Genomic DNA, 27,528 nt, shown 5'->3' on the forward strand with positions numbered 1-27,528 from the left:
ACAGCCAGTGTGGGTGTTTGGGGATATAGTGTAATTAGGAGGCGGCAGTGATGACAGAAGAAGATATTAAGACTAATTTTCATAATGAAAAAATAATAAAGCCTAGCTGCTGTTTGACAGCTGCTTTTGAAACAAACAAGCTGAAACAGACTTTTTTCCTCTTTGCTAAGCCTTACTGCTTCGAGTCAGTGAGTCTGCTCATTGAAATCCCTTTGTACACACACTATAATTCTACCACTATGTATGCACACTAGAGAAAGATACCAATAAAACCAAATCTCTCTGTCAACTGAGCTGTGTGTCTCTGCGCTCTTTGTGTAAACTCAAGTTGTTATACTAGTTTCACACATGTTTTGTTTTTTTAATCACAGACACTGTGATACACTACGGCAATACAAACTTAAACCAACACCTATTTGCATGGCAAACAGCTCCATGTGATTCGAGTCTACCTTATCGGCAACTTAAACTGGAAATCTGTTATTTCTGGGTGCAGCGCCCTCGATATTATTGCTGCACATGGAGCATGAAAACCCCAGAAGCAGCCACAAAGTCAATACTCAAACCAAATCCTGACAAAGCATAGCAGCGATATAAAAAAAGAAACTTGTAACGATTATTGCAAATGTGCTGACAGTTATGCAAATAGGAACCAATTAAGCTGTTTTCAGGTGTGAAAAAGGGTCTATGATGACCTCCTTTGGCCTATGAAAGTTTTTTCGTTGGTTCGTTTGTTCTTCATTCTAGAATAAATGTTTTTAAAAAAAAGCACATTAATAGAACATAATGGTTATTATTGTATCCAGTTTGTTTTATGTATTATTTTCGTTGTATGTAATTTGATTCAGTAAAAAAAGTTTGAAATTGATTGAAGAGAAATGAGTGGGAACGCACAGTGGTTCCCAAACTTTCCCAAAGCCCCTCCAACAATGCCCCCCCATAAACACACTCTCACACAGTCTCCTACAGAAATGTAACAACGGTGTGTTACATTACTAAAAAAAATTAATATACTAATGATTCTGAGTGCTGTCAATAATTATAGGCAAAAAAATATTACTCAGTTTTTTTTTTGTGACTTGCTTTGCTAGCGCTGTAGAAGTTCAAATTTAGCCATCCACCTCCTTTAGGTTAAATATAACCATATTTTGAGAATAAAGGCATTTTAGTCTTATATGAAAAAAGAATGCCTTGGAGGTTCTCAATATTTTATCTTCCTGGTTTAGTAACTTTTTCAGTTTTTTGTCCAAATGTGCATTAGTTTAAGAGAAGCAGCGTTCTCCCTGAGGCTACTGTAGTTACCAACTTAACTAGCTCTCTATGACTGCATTGTAAAAGAGTCTTTACATTTGTTTTTCAGCAAGCATACAATAACTTGTGCATTAGGTGAAATATTTAAAAAATGTTTATTTCTTTAGCTGTTCCTTTTTAAAATCTGCTGACTCTGATGAACTGATCGTTTACTTAACTAATCAAATAACAACTTTATTATACAGGAGAATAGGCACTCTAGACAGAGCAAACAGACAAAACAAGACTTGTTGGTTCAAACCTACCCTTTCTATATGAGCAAATATTTACATTTGCATTAAGCTATTTATAGCTGTAATAATAAGCTACACACCACAAACTCTAAGCCTCTAATTGTAGGCTGGGTCTAATTATCAGGGGGAAAAAAATAGCTTTTCGTGCAGCAATAAATCCTCACAAAAGCAGATTACCTGGAATTAGATGAGCACTCTTCTCAGGTATGACTTCTTTGTTCGCTGCTACAAACAACCAGCACAGCTTCAGATAAATCATTACAGAATATCCAGTATGAAGCTATGAAGCTTACTGCCATTACTGCCAAATGTGTCCCTGGAGGACATAGCAACAGCAACAGGAAGATTGATGAGTTTAATAAATATTTAGCGTAATCCCTGGTTACCATCTTTTCTCCTCGGCCATCTTCTCTTACCAACTACACCAAACTCATTAAACAAACGAACCCTGCTTTGTGTGTTCATTGTGGTAATCGTCTCGTATCGTAACAACAAACATGCTATGGGCTATTGTCAATCACTCGTCAAAGAACTAAAAATGGAAGGAAGAATGTTAGAGGAGGAAAGGATCCAGGCATGATGGAGCTGTTCAGGAAAACAGTATTACAGCTTTAATCCGGCAGTTATGTAAAATACCTTTTCTTCATTGCCAACATTGTACCTGGTTTGATCCCTTTCCTGTCTTTTGTTTTTCCTCACTTGATTTATTGGCTTGTCTTTTTTTTTTTCTTGATTTGTCTGACTGAAAATTGGATACCAACAAACCCAGAGAAGCCTAAACTTGCTATCAAATTTGGTTACCTGTAGAACACCTGTAATGACCCACGCTAACCTGCAGGGGGCAACGTCCTATGTAAGCTTCGAGTAAAATTAAAACTTAAAAAGTTAAAAAAATTTTATGTGCATGCATTTTGTGAATTGTGGATCCAGGAAGATTGTTCATCATTATTATGTGGCTATAATGACCATATTCTTTATGGCTTAGTCTCTGTCCTAGTCAAGTTTTTCAAATTCCCCATATAAAAATGATACCTAATGACCAAACATCTACATTAATTACCAGTTTGTTTGTTTTTCCACAATTCTTTGTTTCTCAATTCTTCAGAAACTAGATTACTCTTAACTATAAAGTATTTTGATTCAATTTATTTATTGTAACAAATTAAAATGAGGGTTCTTATAGAATTATCAGTGTTAGATCAATCAACTTATCAATTACTCTAGAAATTAGTGGGAAAATACCAAAATAGCCTCCGTATTTTTCAACAGCTTGTTTTATCTTATGAATATAAAATAAAAAAATATTTAGTTTAATTTTAACTGACAAATGATCCAAATGATTACATAATACTGGACAAAACTGTTTTTTTCCACATTGATTTCATTAACAAATTATCAACAACGATGTAAATTAAAGTCCAGCTAAGAAAACTGTGACTTTTAAAAAATTCCCACTGAATAAATAAATTAATGGATCATTTCTGTTATTTTTTCCCCATTATTTAATCATGTTTTTTTGTTAAAAAAATAAAGTAAAATAAAATTCTAATGTGAAAAATTACTGTGGAGATTAGGTTGGATACAGAAGCCCACTGGTGCAGAATGTGGCTTACTTCTGCACACCTTCTGTTTATGTGCTACAGCCCTGACACAAACTACCAGGGGAATCGTCCACAGCGGCTCACTACTGCCACCTATAAATCACAAGAGAAACTACATCTCCAGAGTTTACTTTGGCTTCTGTTTGTCGAATGAACTGCACAGTTGATGTGAAATATTTGGGCCTTGATTTAAGATACAGACTTAGATGAAATCATATTTAGCTTTATGATACTATTTATTGACTGAGTGTATTTACTTTACTTCTTAACTAACCTCAAAAAGCTGCCCCCTCCCTCCCCACTTTCCTGCTCTCTCCTTCCTTCTATCTTTTCCCAAAATGCATGTTTCCATGTGTTACAACTGTGCTGGAAAACAGAAAAAAAAGAAAGAAAGAAAAAAAAAAGGCCTGAGTCATGAGTGGAGCAACAAAGCTGACCCACAAGGAACAACCACAAAACATTCCCTGACTCTGAACGAGGAAAGTGCAGACTTGTTTCTCTTGGCACAGAAGCATCTATTCTTGAGCTAAAGTTCACTTTTCAAAACCATCTAGGCCAGGCAGCCTGCCTTGCATGAAGGCCTAACCTTTCAAAACAGGAATCGGTCTGTTCAGGGAGCTATTCTGACCGCTGACTACCAGGCCACCAACGCAACACAGTCCTGCTTTTCCTCATTCAACAGGTGGCAGGCATGAGAAAATGTGGGCACGGAGATTACACTCCATAACCATTTGGCCAAAACTGCAAGTATTCTGATGTTGAAAAGCAATTTTAAAACAATGGAAAGCACGGCACCTTAAATACTCGCAATCCGCACACACGCAGCTAATGAGTCCTTTGAGACAGAAAACACACACTTCAGCAGGGAATGCGCAAATATGGTTCCAGGCGAGCCTTGATCCCAGTGAGATACACACACCACTGCAAGCGTGCCACTGAGGGCTGATTGGACGGTGTTAATGTAAACACCAATCAGAGAGTGAGTAAACCCAGCCAGTGGGCTATTACCAAGGCAAGACCGCTCATCATTCACAGAGTTTACAAAATGATAGTCACTGTCCTCTGAATGACTGTTTTCTCCTATGCTTTGTATGGACTCGGGACATTAAACAGATGCAGAACTTGTGTTTCACGCTCACGCAAAAAAAAAACAACCCTACAAACGAGAAGCAAATTCTGTAATATAAAGGGTTGCAAAGTGAACTAATTACAAGTTTACTTATTCTCTCTTGTGTTACAGCAGTCAGTGCTCATATTAAACATGCTGACAGGGTTTGTAGAAGTGCAGTGTACAAGAGTCAAAAGTTCAGGCTTCATTATGCTCCAAATGCTGGGTGACAGACAAAGGTTCTGCATGATATGATGGATAGTCCATCTTAGACTTACTGCTCTGTCTCTAAGCACAGAAGCTCCACCCACCTGCTTTAAAACATCCTTATTTCTGAGGGGCAGCCAATCAGAACAAAGGTGGTTTAAAGCCAGTGCCAAAAAAAAAGGATTACTTTGAACTGTGATAGTGCAACAATATGTTAGTTGCTTCCCAAAATAAAAATATGGTCTGGAAAAGTATCATATTAGGTGCCCTTAAAATATACATTTTGCCTTAGGGGCAGTCAAAATGACAGTCATGTTTCTCCAAAACAAATGTAAACAAACTGTTTTACCTTTTTACAACACTGGGTATTATTTGCTGAGTTGTATAAATCCCAGTCTGTCCTCACTGTTCGACCAAACTGTTCTTAAAGAACAGTTGTGTTTTGAAATTAGCTATCGGGTAATAATAATAGGAAGAATAAGAGGAATAACTACAATAAGTAGAAGAAGACCACTTTAAATTTAATACCACGAGAAAAAATATTAACATTTCGCACAGCAATTCTAACTGTTCATAACTGCATGAGAATAATTTGCATCTTTAAAAAAAGATTAACCTCTAATGAATTTTAAGCCTCATGACAATGCATTGTTGACAATCTAAAAGGTTTTTAAAGAGAGTTTTATTATCCTCAGATGAATAATTTCAACCCCAAAAGGAGCATGATTGCTTCAGTTCATCTAAAATACAAAACTCACCACCAAATTTGGAAACGAAGGGCTTTCACTGCAAAGCTAGGTTAGGCTTTTTTGGAGCAGAATTGGCACGTGAGGACAACATAGATCCCCAACAGTCAAGAGGGCCAATAATGCAGGAAATTGTAGCTCCAAACAATGTAACATCCACTACCCACAAATGCTGCTGGATGATACACAAGGAGTCAAAACAACCGCATCACATTACTTACCAGTTAAACAAATTGCATAACAAGCCCACAGACTGTAATAAGTAGTATTACTGCCTGAGAGTAAACTGCTGGCAGGCTGCACAATAGCCACTTTAGGCCTATAAACGCATCAACACACCGAACAAACAGTGCAGAGCTTTGTGGGGAAACAGGCGTGTTAAATCCTGTGTGTATCTCTGGCGTGGGAGCCTCTGCAAACCCGGATGGGGGAGAGACCAAAGGGTAATGGAGAGATAGAGTGAGCTGTAAGAAGATAATGGGATGATGGTAATTCTTTCTGAGGATGGAATTCAGATATGGATAATAAAGGATATACAAGGAGGAAGTTTGTCTCCAGAGTGCAATCTGCACTTATGTTTTCAAAAGCCGTCAAAAACAAAACCTTCTGCTTCACTTTATACACTCTCTCACCTCCCCAAACTCTTTCCATCTTCTCTTCATCCCCCATTCTTCCCGTCATGTCATTTTCCCCTGTCATGACTGAGGTGTGTTAATAATTCAGCCCATCTCCCTGTGTGTCTGCTGTGACAGCTGCAGGTGGGAAACCTCGCACAGAGAGCAGAGTTAAGGGGTTTTGTTCATGCCCTTCCTGTGAAGCGCTTCAGTGGGAGAACACAATGGGATCATACTGAACTACTCAGATGCAGAACAGATTAGTGTGAGCACTTCCCCATTTAAGCTCGTTGTTAATGCATATTTCACAAGTGTGTTTCCGTACTACAAATGTTTCAGTACTTATTGTCACAAAGATGAATAATTTATCAAACATGGCTACTGTTTATTGTTTTTGTTTTTATACATTTAAAAAAAAATGTAAATATTCCCATTAAATATTCCCAGCTGTCCAGTTTTTCTGATCTCTAAATCTTGTTTGATCACACTAGACAGCAGCCTGTCCAAGGTATATTCCATCTCCTGCCAAATTCTAACAACCCTTGATCCTAGTTGGATAAATAATAGGAAAACAGATGGAGTGATGGTTGCTTCTCTTCAGCTACTCTGGCTTCCTCCCACATGTCAAAGACATGCATGTTAAGTTAGCTGGTGATTCTAAATTGGCTGTAGCTGTGAATGTAAAGGCTGTCTGTGTTTGCACTGGCCCTGGCTCTGAACCTGTCCAGGGTTTAGCCTGCCTCTTGACTGACCTGTGACAGCTGGCATGGGTCATTGAGATTTGTGTCGACTTTGAGGTGTAAAGTAAAAGTTATGAAAATCTGAAGTTGCTTACTACTAGCATCCTACTAGAACCTTGGCAATCATGTCCCAGTCCTCTGCAGTCCACAGTCCCATCCCTTCACTGTTCAATTCTTCTGCGGTAAGTACAAAGCAGGAAACCATAGCATGGTTCTAACACAAAAGCTAAATGTAATGTGAATGGTGTTAGATGCCAAATGTGCTGTAGCCAAATAAAAATTCAATCAAGTTTGGTTAACTTGTTTTTGGCACTTAGGTCGGTATCAGAAAGCTCGTTTTCTGGTGAAGGACTATAGCTACCGTCACAGTAGGGCTGTGCAATACGGCCAAAAATCCATATCGCGGTATAACTTGAAGCATGTGCGGTAACAATATATATCGCGATATATTATTTTCTTCTGTACAGTATACAGTATGTTCCACATTATAAGACAAACTTAAAATCCTTTAATTTTCTCAAAAATCGACAGTGTTCATTATAATCCGGTGCACCCTATGTATGAATTCCGGTTGTGCTCACTGACCTCAAACCGATTTTATGTGGTACACAGCGCTCAAAAATGTGTCAAAAAATGTTTTACTACGACTTTGGTAAGCTACGAAGCCGCACTGCTTGATGGATTGTGGGAGCATTACGGCTACCGCAGCCAGGAGTCTTGTGGGGTAATCTGGGTCCAAAACTCAGTCCGCTGCAGGTCCCAAAGTCAAACGAACACTGCAGCATCACAGAGTTAAAAACTGTCTAAACTCTTTAATAAAATGATCAGCATTTCTGCTTCATCAGGTGTAACAATCAAGTTTAACATCCAGGCATCCATGAAAACAGAATTGATTAAAACGAAGTTAGCAGGAAGTTAGCTCGCTAGTTTCCACCTAAACATGATACAGCATGTTCTGACTGAGAGATTTCCGGCAACATTAAAACGTACAGCTCTGCTAGCACTTCCAACATAAATGAAGACAGAAAACTAAACAGCAGTGACTTTTGTAGGGTTACTGAAGTTGGGCTAGCTGGTATATAATGATGTGCTACGTGATCGCTAGCAACACAGCTATGTTAGCATAACATAAATAGTGAAGCTAGAGGATGAACGCTAACTTTTTTCCACTCGATAAAAATAACGGGAGGGTTTTGACGGTTAGGGACAAATGCAATCGCATGGCAGGATGCTGTAAACGGACCAAGCTTCAGTCAGGAGAACAACTGAGGTAATCCATCCACAATAACAGGTTAGTCATTAATATACTGCAACAACATGGGAATAGAGCAGCTGTGAGAGAATTCAACATTAATAATTCAATGGTACGGAAGTGACCGTTGGCCAAATTTATTTCGTTTCTACCGTATACCGTTTCTACCGCCCACCCCTACGTCACAGCCTCCTCAAATCCACCAGACTTTGCTGGGTGTGGAAAAATACAAACAAACAAACAAAAAGTAAAACATAATTTTACCAGTTAGAACGCACATCCCATTGGCTTAGCGCTGTCTTGTTTAGTTAGTTTAGTTTGTTCCAATTTGTGACTCTGGTGTTTTAACATGTCAGACCTGAGGAAAGCTAATATGTTAAAGCTTTAACATGACAGTTCACAAACCAATTGACACCACCATGGTTGTCATGGTTATGTTTTTACCCCTCTTTTTTATGTACAGTCTGTTTAACATGCTAACTCTATAAATTAAACTTTTACACCAAGAATATTAAGACTGTTAAATGATAACATAGTTGGCGAAAAAGAACCAAAGTTTTGTTGACAATATAGACTCTGAGGTTCATGACCATGATTCTGAATTTGATTATCGTGTTAATATTTACAGTTGGCAAATACTGTGCAGAAATCACTATTTCCAGAAGGAACTGATGTATTCAGCTGTACTTGAGTGTAGCTAACCATCTCCCTTTCCTTTTCAAATAGTAAGGTACTCTACTAATTCTACTCTTCAAGGATCAAAGTACAGCTTGAAGATGTTACTTGGCAATGCTCCATAACCAGAGGATATTTTATTAGCGTGGGGTTCTGTAATAAACAATCCACCATGGGCTGACACTAAGAATATTGTTTTTACAAGCTCTTTTTACAAATTCTTTGGCCATCTTTCCTGCAGGCGGTGAAAACATATTTGAAATATTACTTCAGGAAAGAAGCCTAAGCACAAAGATCAAACTGATCAGTTAGAGTCAAAGAAGGTCCCTTCTGCTTTGTTTGCATGCTGATCTTTTGATATTGCAGCTGGCTGCCTTAGGCCCTCCAGTGCCGGTTGACTTTTCCCTGTCCACCTCCACCCCTGCAGCATTAGAAAATAGCCTCGACTCTGTTCTCACTGATGACTCTCTGCAGCGGAAACCAGCACCCACACATCCCATTTTAAACCCATACTACAAATTAAGCTGCCTGGATGAGTCTCATGAAGGGAGAAGGGCTAGTGGGAAGCAAGAGAGACACGCTGAGTAAGTGGTCAGTATGAGAGATCTTTTCCTCTGTGGCAGGGCAGACTGGAGACTGCTCCACACCACTACTGCCAGTAGGCTTAGCTGTTGGGAGCGTGTAGCACGTGGTTGAGGAGGTACCCAGCTGGGTTTATTGGTGTGGAAACAAACAGAGCGGACCCTCGCCTCATTCATATACATGGATGTTCTGTTGCTGAAAATGTGTGTGGCAGTAGGGTGATCTTCCATGTGGGCGATGGGAGGACAGTCACAGCCTCTAACCACAAAGGATGTGGATAGACAAGTCATGATTCTCACTCTCCCCTTCTCTTCTTTTCCTTTGTGTCATTCATTCATTCAGGCCTCACTTACTTTGTACAAATACCAGAACGTCAGGAAACTGTTGTCTTGGCCAGTCAACAAATTTTTAATAATAAAATGAGACACAGTTACAAACCTACAAAGAATTTCCTCGGTTCCATGTGGCTTATTAGTCTGTTTTACTTTATCGTTGTTTCAGAACTAAAAGTAAGCTGGAATCAGCAAAAAAAAAAACAGCAAACAGCTGAAACATCTTTTGTTGATTGTTTGCAATTAAATGAGAGCTAAAAAAAAAAAAAAAAAAAAAAAAAAAAAAAAAAATTAAATTTTTGTAAAGTCAATTTTATACTTTAATTTTAGTGGCCAGACTTACACCTCCCAATGAATAATGCTACTCTCCTCTGGGCTGACCACTGACTTATTTACTGACGACAACTTTATAAGGTAAACATCTGTGTTTTTGAGCATCTTCTGTCCACAAGTGGCCAAACGATGATTAAAGAAGCTTTAACTTCCAGTTTAACTATTTATTTTTATTTTTGTTATTTACTTCATTTCATTTCATTTAAAAAAAATGAAACCATCATAGTGAAAATCAGAAAGGCAAATATAGTCATACACCCAAGTCATACACATCTGCAGTCTGACTGGACTCTTTCAGCTTTAACAAGAAATTCAAAGACTACATTGAAAATAATTTGAACAGTGGGCGGATTTCATTTAAGAACTGCTATAACTGAAACGTAATCTCCCACGCAGTCACATGAGACATTGGTTATTGCCGGCTATCTATGATCTGACTAAGCTCTTGGCTCTATATCCCATCAAAACCCTGATGATGAAGGAGGATCAGTCCTGCCTGGAGACTGTGTGTCAGATCCCAGGGCAGAGGGGGATGGGGGTGGGGGTGAGATCTCCTGGGATCACCGTGGAGCTCCGAGACAAAAGGGACATTGTGGCACAGACTGACCCATCCAAGAAAACATTACTTCCTGTCCCACCAGCTCCAGCAAATGAACAGCTCACTTCCCAGAACTAAGTTTCTTTTTAACATCATCTGCTGTTAACCGTTTCCAGCAGCAGTCATTCCTGACCATATGCAGACACAGTAACTATTTGCAGAAGAACTAAATTTGAAACTGGCTTGAAAAATACAAACAGACAAAAAAGAATTTTTCAATGTGATAAGTCATTACCCATTTATTGGTAGGGAAAAAGCCAAGGAGGTGGCAGACAAAACATGAGCTGAGAGTTGAAAAACATCAACCTGAAAATGTCACTAGTGAGCGGCACTTGTCTAAGATTTAGACTGTGTTAAAAAGATTTCTTGTAAGGATGAAACCATTTTTTGCAGACAAGCTCTGATTAGGAACAAACTGCCCTTCATCAAGCAGACATAATTAGAAACTTGCTGGCAGAGAAAGTTGACCTCCTAGTAGCAAAGTATTTTTCTTACAGGTTGGTGAGGAGCTAAAAGCATGAACTTAACTCCAGTGTCCAAACAGATTTTTGTTTGCAGGCAAATAAATAGGCTGTTTTATTGCCAAGTATTGGATTTTTATTGTAGTTTTAAACATACCCAGCCAATTCAGCTCTTTTAATGAAATCCAATAAGATTTGTAATTAGAGGAAAAAGGAATACAGTCGACACCCAGAATTTGCACCTCATTTGGTGAACATTATGTAAGAACAAAAAGAGAGTTTTTATTGCAATTTTGCTGTTTTTACATTAATATTTGAAAATTAATAAATTTAGTCACAAAAGTGAAAATAATTAGCGAATATTTTAGATATGCTCTACGGAAAAAAAATCCATGAATAAGCACATTTTCCATGAATAATTTGGAGTTCGGTTCCACAGAAAGATCCACAAATACTGATCCGCGAATACACAGGGGTCGACTGTATCATCACTGATATTCATTTATCTGCGTGTCAGCAAGACTACGCAGAAAATACTAAGCCAAATTTGTCAGTAAGTAAAGGAGTAAAGGTAAGTAAAGTTGTCAGTAACCCATAATATTGGTGATCTTTATAACTCAAAACTCTTTTCGTATGATAAAGCATCTGTACTTTAGTTAGGATTACAAACCAATGAAACCAGAATCCAGAGTCTAACATTGTCAGATTTCACTGGAAAATTTTTATTATAATGGCACAAAAGAGAAACCAGATCGACTTTGGAAATAATTTTATTCGTACTTATCTGGTCTAACGTCATGGTTTCAAGGTTCATCATCATTAGACTGCTGCTGGAATGCAAATTCATTGTTATCAAGTCTCTTTATCAGGTTTTTTTCCTGTATCCTTCTTCAAACCAAATCCATGAGCAGTCGTTCCAGGGAATGGGAAAACGATGAGGAATGTTTATAGGAAAAACACTCTTACACTCCATCCAAAATCCCACAACTGCGTACTACCTACTCACTATGGTTCCCTTTGTTCAGGATACTTTTGTGTAAATAAAACAGGACTAGGTATCTTTGCAGACTTCCTGAGATTGTGTGTTACCATGGTAACAATCTGTTTGAGATGACACTACTAGAGACTAACATGTTAAAAATGACATAGTTATCAAAATGAAACTATAGATTTGAATATTTCTTTTTTTCTTTTTTCTTTTTTTAAGTAAGATCCAGTCCATGTCTCATTTGTGTCACCACTGCATTGCACTTTGGTAGAAATATGTAGCCACTGCTTATAGTAGTAGTACATAGTACACACATGTAGTACCACTGGGTAACACGCTACTAACTCTCACTTATCATTTTGACGTATTAAATACAAATGATGTAGTATGCAGCATTACTGTGAGGCTCCATAGTGTAGTATTTTTTACACATTTGCTTGGTAAGCGAAAGGTTACTGGTTCAATTCCAGTCCGAGTCACAAATCCTCTTTGGGGTTGTATAAGCAATTTAAAACATACAGCATTGATCCACAGTGACAAAGGAACAGCTGAAAGTAGCTTTTCAAATACTGTAGTGTGTTAATATGGGATTTGAAAGTACACTGCACAAACTAAAGAATCGCGAGTGTTGTGGCTTTGGGATCACACTACCTTGACGTGACTCTGAGCACCCAGGTTGTAGATTTCTGTAGGCTTCACCTGGTTTATGATCTTCACCAGACATGTGCTGTCAGTCAGGTCACCATAATGCAACTTCAAGTCTGATAGAGAGTGGGACAGCAAAACACATTTTGTTATCTCAACACCAAAAGACAAAAAAAAATCACACTTGTTGCTCCTTCATGTATTCACTCCTGATGACCTGATGGAAGTCTAAGGCTACGTTCACACTGCAGGCGAAAGCGCATCAAATCCGACTTTTTTGACCCTATGCGACCCATATCCGATCACGGTATGACAGTTTGAACGGCACAAATCCGATATTTTCAAATCCGACCTGGGTCACTTTCGTATGTGGTACTGAATCCGATACATATCTGATGTTTTAGAAAGCGACTGCTGTTTGAACGGTCATGTCACATTAAATCCGTCTTTTACGTCACTGACACAAGACAGACGCCAATTATCAGCGCCGGAGAAGACATCGTGAACGCATCCTGGCCATCCCATGTAGATGTCAGTGAAACTGTTGGGAGGACAGCGTTGGAGAAACGTGAACATTTTATTTGTACTGTATAATCTGCAGATTCTGACAGAAATCTGCAACTATCCTTTGAAGCACCGCTCCTCTCTAAAACAGCAATAAGGATCATTATTAGGCCATATGTAAATAACAAAATAACTTTACAACTTAAAGCAAAATTGGGAAACGTAAAGTCCGAAACAAGTCTTTATATTAAGGCCATCAGTCAAACAATACTGTTTGGTCTGGGTCTAAACAGAGCGCGTTGTGTGTGACGTCTTCTTTTGCGCATGTTGGCCGCTTTGAGGGCCGTGAACGGTTCACACTAGAGCGCGTTTGCTGTCACATTTTATTTGTAGAGTGAACAACCAGACAAAAAAAATCAAATTTGATCAAAAAATCGGAATTGAGCATTAAGACCTGCAGTGTGAACATAGCCTATGTCCTAATATCGGGATCAAGACCAAAACAACAACAAAAAAATGGTTGTGTTTCTCCTTTCCCTCATCCTCAACCGGTCATAGCAGATGGCTGTCGCTCCCTGAGCCTGGTTCTGACGGATATTTCTTCCTGTTAAAAGGGAATTTTTCCTTCCTACTGTCACCAAGTGCTTGCTCATGGGGGGTTGTCTGATTGTTGGGGTTTTCTCTGTATTAATATAGGTGGCGTTTTTACCTTACAATGTGATTTGGTGCTATATAAATAAAACTGAACTGAATGCAGAGTATAAAAGATGGATATAGCAACTGTAACATGACCCACTGGTTTCTGAAGTCATGTTTTGAAGCCTCAAACAATTCTGTATCAACATCTCGGTTGCAAAAAGCTGGACCTGGTAACGAAGAGGGGGCTCTGACTGTAAATCTGCATGCTGATTGGCTAAAAGCTTTCCCTCATCCTCAACCGGTCATAGCAGATGGCTGTCGCTCCCTGAGCCTGGTTCTGACGGATATTTCTTCCTGTTTCTTCCCACTGTCCCCACTGTCAAGCACTTGCTTAATAAAAAGCACCTTGGGGAGAGTTGTAATTTGGCGCTATATACATAAAATTGAATTGAATTTAAAAAGTCAAAATTCCAAAATATCTGCCATTATTATTTTCTCCTTTCAGACACACATATCATAAACAGATTTCCCTGACATTTTTTATACATTTATTCACTTCTTTATGCTCTCTAGTTGTGTTTGTAGCTTTCCAAACAGGTGTGTTTCCAACAGGTAAGTTACAGATTGCCTTCTGGTGGACAAACTGCGCAACATCATCACACATAAAATGAAAGGGTGTTTCTCCCCTCTCGTCTTTACCTTTTAAATGCATCAGCTGCTATGAATGGCAGTACTGACAGATTGGATAATAGGAAATATCAGCTGATATTTTTATTTGGTTAAATAAACTCTTTTTCCTCCGTAAATAAATGAGATACTTACTGCCCTCGGTATGAGTCTGTGGATTCTGGTAAAGATGCTCAATGCGACCTGTGTTGAAGGAGCTGGAACGCCGCAAAATACCATGAACCTGAGAGAAAAAGGGGGAAGAAGAATTGTTACATTTTTAAAAAAAATCTAGTATCTTAAAACATAACACACACAAAAAAATTAAACTAAAATTTACACCATTCATGTCAGTTAATTTGTCATTGTTATTACGATTTTAACATGGGTAAACAGACAAAACATATTCTGAGGCATGCTGCAGTTTAAACAAAGTTTGCTTACAGGATTTCTGCAACGATTACTCCAATCAAGTTTTAATTAGGGCAAACAAATCGTACTAAACTAATAACACACTAATAGAATTATTTTTATTATTATTTTATTTACTTTTCATTGAGTAATTACACAGCTGAAAAAAGTGGTTTCTGCCATATCTCAGGCCTGCTCTTACAGTAAAACGACTGTGTGTTCAGCAGAAGTCAGCAAGAGGTGAACTCTGCCTATATAGTCAAACTACATCTTTAATTATATACACTGAGGTGTCAAAACTCATTAAGGGTACTGGGGAGGTCATCAAATATCGTCTCTATGGGGAAAGAGTTAAATTTAGGAGTTCTTAGAACTTCCTTTAGCTGCAACAACCTCCATCAGACACTTCCTCTAGCTGCTTGTGAGACTTCCAAAACAATGAGGAGGAATTTTGGTACATTCCTTCTACAAACAAAAGAGATCCAGTTCATTTGTATTTCTGGGATTTTCATTTTCAGTCATTCTGTCCGTGTGTGCGCTGGGTCATTGCCTTCCTGCATCAGTCCTAAATTTCACCTGACTCACTGCTGCCATAGAGTTCTTCTGTAAAAATGCCTGGATATCATTTTCATTTCTTTAATCTCTCAGTGACCCATAGGCATCCACACCCTTACAAATCATGATGGCCCCTCCGCTAAGCATCACAGATTTTTGCAGATTTCTTTGTGACTTGCTGTTGCCTTTGGTTTCTTTTTACATTTGTTAGAACTAAACACTGACCTGTCGGTGCAATCTTTGCTGGATGCCCGCTGGTAGAAAAAGTCAAAACAGACTGGACTTGCCTGTAATTTACAATTTGCTGAAAAAGTGTTTTAACGTCTCCCAGCTATTTCTCTATTGCTACATCTAAGTTCCAGTAGTCAAAGTCTAATAATAAGGAAACTGGCTCTTATCTTTGACAGATCACTGGAACTAGTGCAATCTGTTTCACTGCATATGTCGATATAATAGCATTATGTTTAATGGCTCCACCTCAACATTTTTTTTTGTTCTCTCGCTGCCTGTGATCTGTGATCTGTACTCCACATTCTTAGAGGGAATGCATGAGGAAGGTCTGCTCAGGGAAGATAACAGGACCTGATCCAAGGGGAGTCCATTAGTGGGACGCTGTTCCCTGACCTCACTTCCTTTATTCACTGTGCACTTCCTGCCTGCCCGTGCACTCCTCTTTAATGCCACTCCTCACAGCACCTCCAACCCTTCCACATCAGCATCCCCAACCTGGAGCCTGCGTCTACTTTTCCTGTCTGATGTCTGTGAGGCAAGCAGCAGATGGCAGAGCTGACCAGAGAGTCTTAGATGAAGCTAGGTGTTTCTCCTGCACATCAGAGGGGAAGTGAAGTCATGCTGTGACTGTCAGGAGATGTAATGAAAACTCCTGAAATATGCATGTTAACGTACCTTCTGTAGCCACGACTACATTACAAATGCAGATTACAGCATACGCCTTCACTCTTTGCTCTCCACATAAACTCTTTACCTGAATGCAGTTCACATATGCTTCAAGGTCTCTGGGCAATGGACTGCATAGAGAAACCAATAACTTCTGATTACATGAGATGCAAAGGTTTTGTTCAGATTACACCAGTATTAGTTTGGCCACTATGGAAAAGTCTCAGCATAAGCCTGCTCCTTTTCTAGATCTGCAATAAGCCAGCGTCCTCTTCCCACTTTGGGCACAGCTCAAAGCACTGCCAGTGGAAAACTGAAGTTTAGCAAGAGACCAGGGAGCAATACAACCAGTTTCTTAACTTCCAGTGCTTCTTCTTGTCTTGTTGGGCCACAAAGGTAATATTACTCTAGTTTTTGCTACTTTTTCTCTATGAGAATAACATTATTTCTCTATCCTGTCCATTCCATTTTTTAGAATTCACCCATCCAATCTCACCCAGCAACACAGACATATTACTGCCTCCCACACACAACTTTAAACAACTTAAAAAGAAAGAAAGAAAAAGAAATCATTGTTAGCCTCTGAGTTCACTGACAGACTGTTGACTTTGCGTGTTCCTGAGCACACTGAACAGCAGGTGAAAGCTAGTGACCTCACTCGTATGGCTGTCTAATAACAACCATTTCCCTGTTAATGGTTTGACCTGGGGTAAAAGGACAGGGGTTAAAAAGCTCATGCAGCACCAGGGGCCTTATCAGGGTGAGGTGTGAGTCAGCCAGTGTAAGTAGCTGACTGTCAAGATACGTCACACTCCCTCAGGAATACCCACAGACTGCGGCTGGGTGCAGCTTATCAAGGGGAATGTCGTTCTGTGTGTATGTTGGCATTCGCGAGTGTCTGCGTACATGTATGCATCTATGTATGTGTGCGTGCGTGCGTGTATATGTGTACAGAGGGGATTTTTTTTTTTTCCCCCCTCACCTCATAGCCTTTAGCGAGCAGGAACTCCGCCAGGTAGGAACCATCCTGAAAAAGCACAAGACAACACCAGTTAAGACCTGTCAAATAACACTGCAAAGACAAAGAGTGTGATTCACACATACACAACAAATCACAGCAACACAACCAAAACACGATAAAACATTCACCGCCCATTTCGGCTGAATTAATTTTATCACCAAGTTTAAATGATTACAGGATGAGAACATGTTTGACGTGTTAGAGCACCTTTTTTTCCCCTCTACAGACTCAAGAGATTCAAATTCAATCCTCCAACTAAAACTGGGGATTTAGGAATATGATTAAAGGACACAAGTGATCTATTAGAGAAAAAAAAAGAAATACATTCTTGTGGCATGATAAATAAAATAGTATTTTCTCTTGTTCAGTCCAATAAGAGTTACATTTCTGGCAATGTGTCTGTGACCTAAGCTAACACATTAAGTAACAATTAAGCTTGAGGTCAACTTCGGATTTAAATTTGTGGTATGTTGTTGAGGGAAGAAAAATAAAATTAGCAGTCAAGTAATAAATAAATAAATAAAATAAAAATTCCAGAGCCTCTACTATGGTGTTGAAATTAAATACTTCAGCACTGGCTAACACTGGATCCTGGGATCATCAGGCTTGACGTCCACATGGATCAGGATCGCTGGGCACACACTGGACCTACTTTGAGACGTGTGTGTGTTTGTGTACGTGTGCTGGTGATGTGAGAGCACGATCACTGTCAATAAGGTCTTGTTCCCCTCACCCATGTTACTCCATGTCTTTTTCCTTGCTCAGATTTTCCGACCACACGTTCTGGAACACTGTGGAACATTCCGACCCAGTCATGGCATTCATCCCTCAATCCCCCTCACACGCATACACACACACACACACACACACACACACACACACACACACACACACACACACACACACACGTATGGCTACACTGCCAAGATGCCAGCCTGAGGCTTCCTCCTCATGTCTGGGGGAAACGGTGAAGGTGGGGGTAAAGGATCGCAGAAGGAAAGGCTACTAGAGGTTGGGGAGCATGCAGGAACCTGCTCTCAGCACCAGGATGGTGGTGTCTCGGGCTACACGCACTTTTAAGTGACAGTAATAATAATTATAATTATAACAACAACAGTGTAAAGTCATTAAATCTGTTCCTTTTTCTTGGTTCTTGTAATCAGACTTGCTGTAGCATTTTGTACGATCTGAAGCCGTTTTAATGCTTTCTGACTGACGCCCATAGAAAGACCATTTCAATAATTTAAACGTGAGGAAACAAAAGCATAAATGACAGTACGAGTGTCACAGTATTGATCAGATTCTTGCAACATATCTAAGTTAGTCGTAGTAAGCCTGGGTGACCTTGTTTATGTGCTTTTCAAAGGTGACATCAGAGTCGAAAAACACCCCCGGGTTTCTGACGGCTGATTTTACACAGTGAAACCAGATGAAGGCGTCGTCTCATATCAAACCAGTTTGTGAAACAATGCAATTTGACCACAGCTCAAGGCAAACGTGGCGAACGGTAAAAGACGGCGTGAAAAGCAAACACACAGAGACCTGAGAGATGACGGATCACTGAAGAGAGGATAATGGCACAAATACTGGATGTGACAGAAAAAAAAAGGTGAATTTAAGTTCAAAGTCTGCTTGTTTTCTCACTTACACTCACTCGTGCCTGATTTCTGGATGTCAGCAATGGCAAAGGCCCCAACCAAACAAATAATCCAAAACATTACTTTATAAATTAAAATTATAACGATGTTTTTTTTTTTCCCGTTGACAAACCCAAATGTTAAGCTGAATCTGTAGTATCGTCTTACTGAATACAACCCTTTGTTGATTTTGGTCCCCTTTGCGGTCAAAAAGGCGGATGAAGCAGTGTATGCTTTAGGGTGGAGTTACCTTGAAAAGTTGCTCTCTTTTTGCAGTCAGGCCCACCTCGCTAGTTCCTTTTGGTTTTTAAACCACAATTACGTAATGTCCATTCTGGTGCAGGATGGCATACAATAACTGCACCAATAACTGCTGTAGGTTAATTAAAACCAACAGCTATTTTGTTTGTATCAATAATTATACAATATTTCTTCGCCTCATTAGTAAAAACTGGTGAAACTGGTGTTTCAAACACAGTGAGATAAATACATTGTGGCTTTTTGCAAAGGTTTGCTCGACATATAGACCAGATGATGAATTAACAGATTATAGCTGCAGCCCTCTGTACTACACTACATGCCTTTTTAGAGATCCAGTATCTGCAGGTTGAGCAACCTGGCAGTAAGTTGGCACTGATGCCCAACCTGTTTCTGGCTAAATCCGAGTGGGAGACGGGCACGGACGCTGGCAGCCCCTCGCCCGTCCCCACGGCGTTCAAAGCTCCGGCCGGTGTCATGTTTTCCTGCCCGTGTGCCAGGGTCAATGCGTTCCATGCCAGACCAATATGGAAAACAAGTCTGAAGAGCTACAGCTCTGTTTCAAAACAAGAGACTCCTTTGAGGCCATATTAGCCCATAAACCCTGGCCTCACCTCGCCGTTTCCTGTTATGGGGAGCCTGGCGCTTGCTGCGAGCGAGGGGGGCAAGCACACGCACGTTCACCTGCCAGGTCAATGCCACACCACAAAGATTCATTTACACCTATGACACAATATGATCACTCTTCTCCAAAGCTATAGTGCGTGTATTGTATTACAAAGGTGCTGCTCAGTGACAGGCGTGCGAAGGTTAAGCCAAGCACAGGACAGTGACTGTCTCACATCTGAAAGCTAATTCTGAGTCTGACCTCAGAATCTCAATGAGTATCTGGAGTAAGTAATTCTGCAGGAGGAGCACAAATGTCAACACATGCACAGGTGTGACCACCGTATTAATCACCTGACAGGGTGGTGTTACCTCAGGATTTTTCATTTGCAATCTAATGCCAAACACTTTGAAGTTTAAGTCTCCACCTGGTTAAATCTTCGAAGTACAGTTTAGTCCAACAATGTGACAAATGTTTATTTATGTGTAAATGCATATTGTATATATGCATACCCGTGGAGATATTTGGTGTAAGCAAAGATGCTGCAAGTAGTAAATCAAATAACATAAGGGCATGTTCAGCATATTAGTATTACACAAATACTGTGCATAATTACGTGATACAATAATAATAGTAACAATCATTTTTATGCGTTCTTTGTTCTTTTTTTAACTGAACCTTTTATCTAGATTCACTGGAAATCCATACACTTAAAATTCTATCCTAATGAAATGTCAGTGAACGTAATGGAAAATAACGCAAAACAAAGATTAAGGCAAAATACATTCAGTGATAAAAAGATCAGGAAAGAAGCAAATGTCAATGCTTAACGGCTGAATCCATCCATGTGTTTAAAATGTAGCATGAGTGCTATCATTATCCCCAATCAGCATTAATATTACGATTGTTAACAGATCATCATCGTGTGGTTTCATTAAGAGGCCTGATGTGTGCGTACATGAGTCTAAGATTAGAGGAAAGTAATTCAGTTTTTGCTTTTTCACTTTAAATACACTTAAAAACATGATGTGCTCCTTCTGTAGTGCAGAGACGTACGGGACTGTATTTCCCTCAGACACTAAAGCAAAGTAGCAACATAAATTTGAATCCAAGTAACTCAGATTAGACTTTAGATAGCTTTGCTACTTAAGCATTAAAGAATAAAACATTAATTTGCACACACAAATATTAAAACCCAAAATTTTAGGATTAAACTTCTGATTTGAGTCACAATATACAGTTCAAAATGAAGAATGAGGTGAAATGAAAGTATTAAAAAATAAAATGCATTTATTATGATACTGTGAACTGTTTCACACTTATAAACAGCCTGAAAGTGTTATTTACACTGTAATACACATTAAAAATACATTATGAACTAAATGTGTAGAAGGGGCAAAAACAGAGGCACTGTTTTGAACAGGTTTAAGGCATCCAATAAAAATTACAAGTCAAAATAAAAAATTAAAAAAAAATTTTTTTTTATATCTATCTATCTATCTATCTATCTATCTATCTATCTATCTCTCTCTCTCTCTCTCTCTCTCTCTCTCTCTCTCATCCAGTGATTTTAACCCAGTTAAAAAATCCAAGGTTTTTCCAACCTGGTTTTGACCAAACAGTTCTTCTGATGTCTTCAAGCATTACTTAGAACAACACAGTCATGCTCATGGCTTTAACTAAAGAGCCTGATGTTTTTGGACAAACACGAACACTGTGAGTTTGGTACCCCCTGCTGGTGAAGTGAAATTTTGTATCCAGTTGTTTCACTGGGTCAGCTCTGTGACCTAAAATACCAAAGTAAGTTGATATCACCTGTCCAACATTAGGCAGAAAAAGCCCAAATGGAAAACATTTTGATTCCCAGTCTGAAATTTTAAGGGCTTAGCCTGTGTGCTTACCGACATGATTTATGTAAACACAGAGGCCATACATGGATTTATTTGTCATTGTGCATAAGCTACAAATGAATCACTGTAATGTGTTTTCTTTAGACCACAGGCAGAAGCTGCCAAGCACGCCACTAGTCTGCAATTAGGCCTGATATGGTATAATGAAGCTGTAATCACAGACCACAATACACAAAACCCTGTGCACACACAGACTCACACACTGCATTAAGTAGGAACATTCAGTGTGCTACGTGAAGAGCAGCCTGAATCTCTTTCCTCTACTTTAGGACCATTCAGCCATATCACTGAAATAATGAGTGAACAGCACTCGCAGAAGCAATTAAGAAGCTGCACAAAGACCTACTGCCATAATATCTGCAGACATTATTTTTAATTTAGAACAGTAAAATATCAAAGACTAAAGTCAAAAAGTCTTTTTTGTGTGACTTAAATCTAAATATACTGCAGAATAGCTAAAAACAGAAAAAAACCTTATGCAAACCTTATGTTTAAGTGAGTTTAAGATTTTCAGTTAACTGTCAAAACTGTCCCTTTTAATTTTCTGTCACTCAGTTTGTTTCCCTGCTCTTGCACATATTTAGGACACCCTCGCAGCCACTTTTCTATTTTTGAAAAAGAAAACCACAGCAGGCCGTGTTTGACCACCTGACCTGACAAGTCATTTCAGACTGATTTATTTTACCAGTGTGTGTTAAGTACTAACATACCACATACAGGAGTATGTTTGTGTGCACTTACATGCAGTTTCACATTTCTTGCACACTAATTAGTGGTTGGACTTTCAGCTGGAAGCATGTGGTATGTGTATACAGTTACATTAGAAACAAGGACTTTCCATGCCCATACTATAACTGAGGTCACTTAACTCTTCTAGCCCTCAGGACACAAGCTGTATCCAAAAACTAAAGTATGTGCTGTGCAGTCCCTCTAACATGCCAATGAAACTTGAAATGAAATAGTGGCATGACGGTTAATATATCACAAGGCTCATCAGAGAGCTAAAATGTCCTCGTGTTCAAAGGGATAATGATGCAGAGCTGCAAAATATACAATATACCTGCCTTCTACTTAGAAGTAAGGATCACTGAATAACTGCTAACTGTCAGCTGCTAGCTGGCAGCTAGATAGACGTAGATGTACCTGTGGTATCAACGTGAACATCCTAGTTAATTTTAAAAAACATAAACTGATCTTGTCCAACCTTTGACCTTCAAACTCATCCGAGATTTTTAGCAAAGCATTTTTCTTCGAATCGACTTTCAGGGTTTTCCATTAAGCAGTATTACTTGGTACTGGTACTCCAAGTACAGCTGAGTCAATCAGAAAATGTGATGTCGCGCTGCATGCCGGTTAATGGTGTCACTCGACGAGTAATGAGAGGAACTCCTTCACAAAGGTTAAAGCTAGAATTTTTGAAACCCAGCAATCAGGGAAACGGTGACGCAAAAACCAACACTGAGGACCCCGAGTTAAGCTGTAGACCAAGCAGCAGGTATACCATTGCCTTGACATCCTCCATTGTTGAGCTGTGTTTATGTCGCATGTAAATGACATCATCTCAGGACTTTCAGACGCATTGCTATAACAACCCCACGCACATTAGGCGCTACTCTATTGTAAGGGGAAAAGACCAAAAATGAGTAGAGTCGAGCTGAGCTGAGCCGAGTGGGTACTAGTGGAAAAGAGGCTGTAGCTACACCTGTGGTATCAATTTCAAAAGCCTACGTCGCCTCATTCTCCGGTTATCGCATTCGCAGGATTTTTGGAAAACTTGACCTCTGACATTGAGAACTCGTGAGAATTTGTAGTAGATGCACCTATGCTTTTTACTTTTTACAACTAACTGCAGCTGGACTTAGCCTACATCTCTTTTCCTGAATAAATAGAAGCTGACAGACTTCATTCAGAGGAGGACTCGGCCTTTAAGGAGCCATCAGCAGCAGTTATGAGCAACAGTGGAGATGTGTGCACGGATTCTTAGCTTTATGATTATTATTACTGGCACACGCAAACACTCTATCCAGTGTTGCTAACAGTGGAGTCTAGGGAAGGAGGCAAGGGAGGAATGAGAGAGTATAAAACGCCAACAAAGGATGAAGAAAAGAGGCCTGTAGGTTGAACATCAAAAAGCTTGCGGGGTCATACTGCAATGTAGTGCTGTTTTCCCAACCAGAGGGGTTGAAGAAAGAAGTGCTGGTCTCAAAGCCAAAGTAAAGTTTTACTGTGGAACAGAGAGGGTGAACCTGTCCTCTTTGTAACCCCAGCTAATAAAAAAACCACACTATCAAGCAGAACCCCTGCCCAGCTCCACAGCTTTGCCTTGGCACTCAGGTGGTCTCCCATACCTCACACTCTCTCAACCCAATACTTCACACCAAGACAGCAGTCAAAAGTATTCAGACCGAGCAGCGTGTTGCCCTGAAATTTATGAACAGTAGTTAGCCAACAGATTTACAGCATCGCAGTGACCCCAGTGGCCCGACAAGTGACTTCTGAGATGGTGTATCCAGATGCCTGCCTGCTTGCCTCCTGCATAGGCGCTCAGTAGTCAGTAACAGTAAAGCCATGACTGGTGAAATAAAAATGAATTAACACTGTTATTCTTTTTTCCTGTTAAAGAGGGTGAGGGGAGATGGACCTTTGCTTGTTAAAGGAATGTGAGATGTTGAAAATGACTTTCCAAGGCCGCTGAAAGTTGTCTCTCCAGGGCTGGATTCTGCTAAAGGTCAACGGACTACTTTTATTCCCTACCATGAAATATTTCTCAGGTTTCTGCTTAAGTTTGCTTCAGTGCAAATCATCACATGCAACGGAAATTCCTCTTATATCTGCACGCTACATATGACATACACACACACACTGACATCTAAGTCATGGACAGGTTATATTATTTCCACTTCTTTAGATAACGCAAAACAAATACATGGAAGAGTGGGACGTAAAAAAAATCTTCTCGTGTCATATCGATATAACATTTATAATACATATGAAAATGTTGAAAGTTTGACACAAATTCCATTTCCTTTAATATTAAATTGACTACATTAGAATATCTTGGAAATAGTAGTTAAAAATCCAAGAGTGCTGTATCGTTAAAAAATAAAATTCCCAGATTACATCTGTATTCCTTTTATCTGCAGGCAATAACTTTACAGTCTATGCGCTTTATACCAGAGTACTAACAAATTCCATCTGTATGATCTTCAGTACAGTCAGAAAACAGGAGCTGTTCTTTATACTAAACTAATCCAGTGATGCTGTATGTTAGACACTCTTTGCATCTAGAATGCTGGTTGGAGGCTAACACTTGAAACTGCTAGTGTGACATCGCCATCAGCATCTCAGCACAATGCAAACAGATCTAACCAATTCCAGCCACTGCATTTGGAAACAAGCGCGCTGTAACACAAAACACGCACTGGTACTGAATACACAAATAGCAAAATAACACTATAACATCAGGACCAGCTCGCTGTCGCTTGATGTTGACCTGTTCTCACAATAATCAACTAGCGGAAAACTAAGAAAACACTACGTCCTTCCTTCCATGTAGGTATTTGCTTTATCCTCATACAGAGTCCAATGGTGTGCACCATCTTTATTTCGTTATCCCTGTAAGAAACACTTAACAATAAATGTGAAGTACTGTGCAACCATCTGGAGCCACCCCCCATTCCTTAATATTTTTCTAAGAAAATGGCAAACAAATGCAGTGATTTGTTAAAAGTGTGCAAATGATGCAAATACTTAAGTTGTTACTTTGTAATCATTTTACATTTTACTAATAAACTGCCAAAATTGATTACAGCAAACAACACAATACTTAACATCTAAATAATTTCATGTAAAAAAAAAAAAAAAAGGGAACCATCATTGAAACATTAAAAATGAACTTTGGTTAAATTGTGGTATTAGTTATGCTAAAATAAGGGGCATACAAAATAAATGGCTCACTGTCTACGTTGGGCTACAGCGTAATTTTCCCACTGGTAGGATAAATCAGGTGTAAGACTGCAGCTCTTCACGTTTTCAGACTTAACAACACAAATCCAAACAAATATTGTAAATACACTATATAAAAAACAAACAGTCCTTAAACAGAGTTTGCACAAATCTAATAAGCTTGAAAGTCGTGATTTGGTATGAACACTTTTCCTCTCTATACAGCATGATCTCTCTTAGTATTTTTAATTAGTATCCATTAATAACAGTCAACAAAACCTTTTAAAAGTGGACACAATTGCCAAAATTTGTCAGTTTGTCCCGGGAGCTAATCATTTGAAAAATCCCATTAGGGTTGTGTCTTGCGCAGGGCGCTTCAACGTACAGATACAGGAGCTGGGGATCAAACTACCAACCTTCTGAATAGCTGACAAAACAACTGTTAGATACAGATATTTCTCTAATGAGTTGGTGAAGATCAAAGAAGAGCTCAAAGGAAATGAAAATTTCATTTAAACCTGCACATAAAAACATCTGTTTGATCATTTTTTATTTCCTTCAGTGTTTAAGCTTCTTTGTGTGTTCACAATCCTGTTATGAAACGCCTTGCTGAAAGCACAAAATTGATGTGAACAAAAGAGTGTAAAGCAAGTATTAATACACCCTAACAATACACCCTGTACTATATTGCTAATGGCAATGAAAAAATTCTGTAGAACACATGTGAGTCATCTGAATGTGCTTTCTGCACTAGTAAACCTGCAGTCTCAGGATTTTTACAGCTGTCACATGCAAAGTTCGTACAGGTGTTGTTTTTTGTTTGTTTGTTTTTTTACACATCAACAGCAAATGGATCATGTACCAGTTCAAAATTATATTTCTGCACTGCAATGTTACCAAAGCACTGTGTGATCTCAGTGCAAAGCGTGTTCACTTTATCAGCAAAATGCATATTTGGGAACACCGTAGTGGTGACTTGGCTTGACACTGTTTGGTAATAGGGAAAGTGAGCAAAGTTCCCTTGCTGCATTTGAGTCACTTGAAAAGACTTTATACATACGCATCATACATATCCATGATCACACAGCCTCGTCCCCCAAGCTGAAGGTTTAGTGCTATAAGAGGCTTAGTTATGTCGCACAGACACACCAACTTACACCTCCACTTTTCGTCCCATTGCACTATAGTGTTCTGTTCACCCCTTGCATCTTCTCCTACATCATTCCCCCTAATCTACTTTTTTCGCAGCGACTCCATCTGTTTTTCACTCCCATAAATTTGTTCCAAGCAGTTTCATATCACTTACACATTTAGATACTTTATTAAAGATTCCTTTTGCCCTGGTTGTAGTATGCAATGATTTAAAGCCCCAAAGTTCCTCTATGACACATAAACTGCAGCCCCACAGATGAAGGTGGCCAGCTGTGCAGTGTCAGTAGTGTCAGTGCTCTCATCCACAGCCACAGAGTATTCAGGGAAATCCTTTCCCTTTTCCATCAACTGTGCTTGTAAATCAGAGACAAGATCACATATCCAATCAGCAACAGTATTTGTGGTTAAGCCAACATTTGAAAATGCTTGTGTTTTTCTCTGGACACAAGATGCCGCACACTTGAATCATGGAGTATTTCAAAAGCTCTTCCTCTGTCTTCTCTAATACTACAAAACCTGCTTTCACAGCAGCTTTGTGGCTTTGCTTTGATGTGACATCAGATTATCAGATTCTTCTCACACCTAAAACCATTCTTCTAAGGTTTTAGGTGTGTGTGTGTGTGTGTGTGTGTGTGTGTGTGTGTGTGTGTGTGTGTGTGTGTGTGTGTGTGTGTGTGTGTGTGTAGGGGGGGGGGGAGGCACACGGAAGTTGTTGTGGCTTCTTTGACACGCATCAACAGAGAGCAAGGGAACTACACCCTAAAAAGTTATGCTTTAAGTGTGTATGCATGCCAAGAGATGCAAGATTCAAACTGAAAACTGAAATACAAAATTTACTATAATTTAAAATACAAAAGAAATGAATTACAGTACGCAATTAAATGTTACATAACATAAATA

The 27,528-nt window shown here is 39.2% G+C and overlaps 1 protein-coding gene across 1 annotated transcript in view; it reads right to left on the reverse strand.

The window, feature by feature from the left end:
• Positions 1-27,528, reverse strand: part of gmds (GDP-mannose 4,6-dehydratase) — a 174,670-nt gene that overhangs the window by 144,403 nt on the left and 2,739 nt on the right. The window contains exons 2-4 of the mRNA XM_003457295.5: positions 17,081-17,125; positions 14,392-14,479; positions 12,433-12,542 (exon numbers count right to left, since the gene is read on the reverse strand). Coding sequence (XP_003457343.1) covers positions 12,433-12,542; positions 14,392-14,479; positions 17,081-17,125 — 243 coding nt within the window. The remainder of the gene's footprint in view (positions 1-12,432; positions 12,543-14,391; positions 14,480-17,080; positions 17,126-27,528) is intronic.

This window comes from Oreochromis niloticus, linkage group LG17 (genome assembly GCF_001858045.2).
Source record: "Oreochromis niloticus isolate F11D_XX linkage group LG17, O_niloticus_UMD_NMBU, whole genome shotgun sequence".
NCBI classification, from domain to species: Eukaryota; Metazoa; Chordata; class Actinopteri; order Cichliformes; family Cichlidae; genus Oreochromis; species Oreochromis niloticus.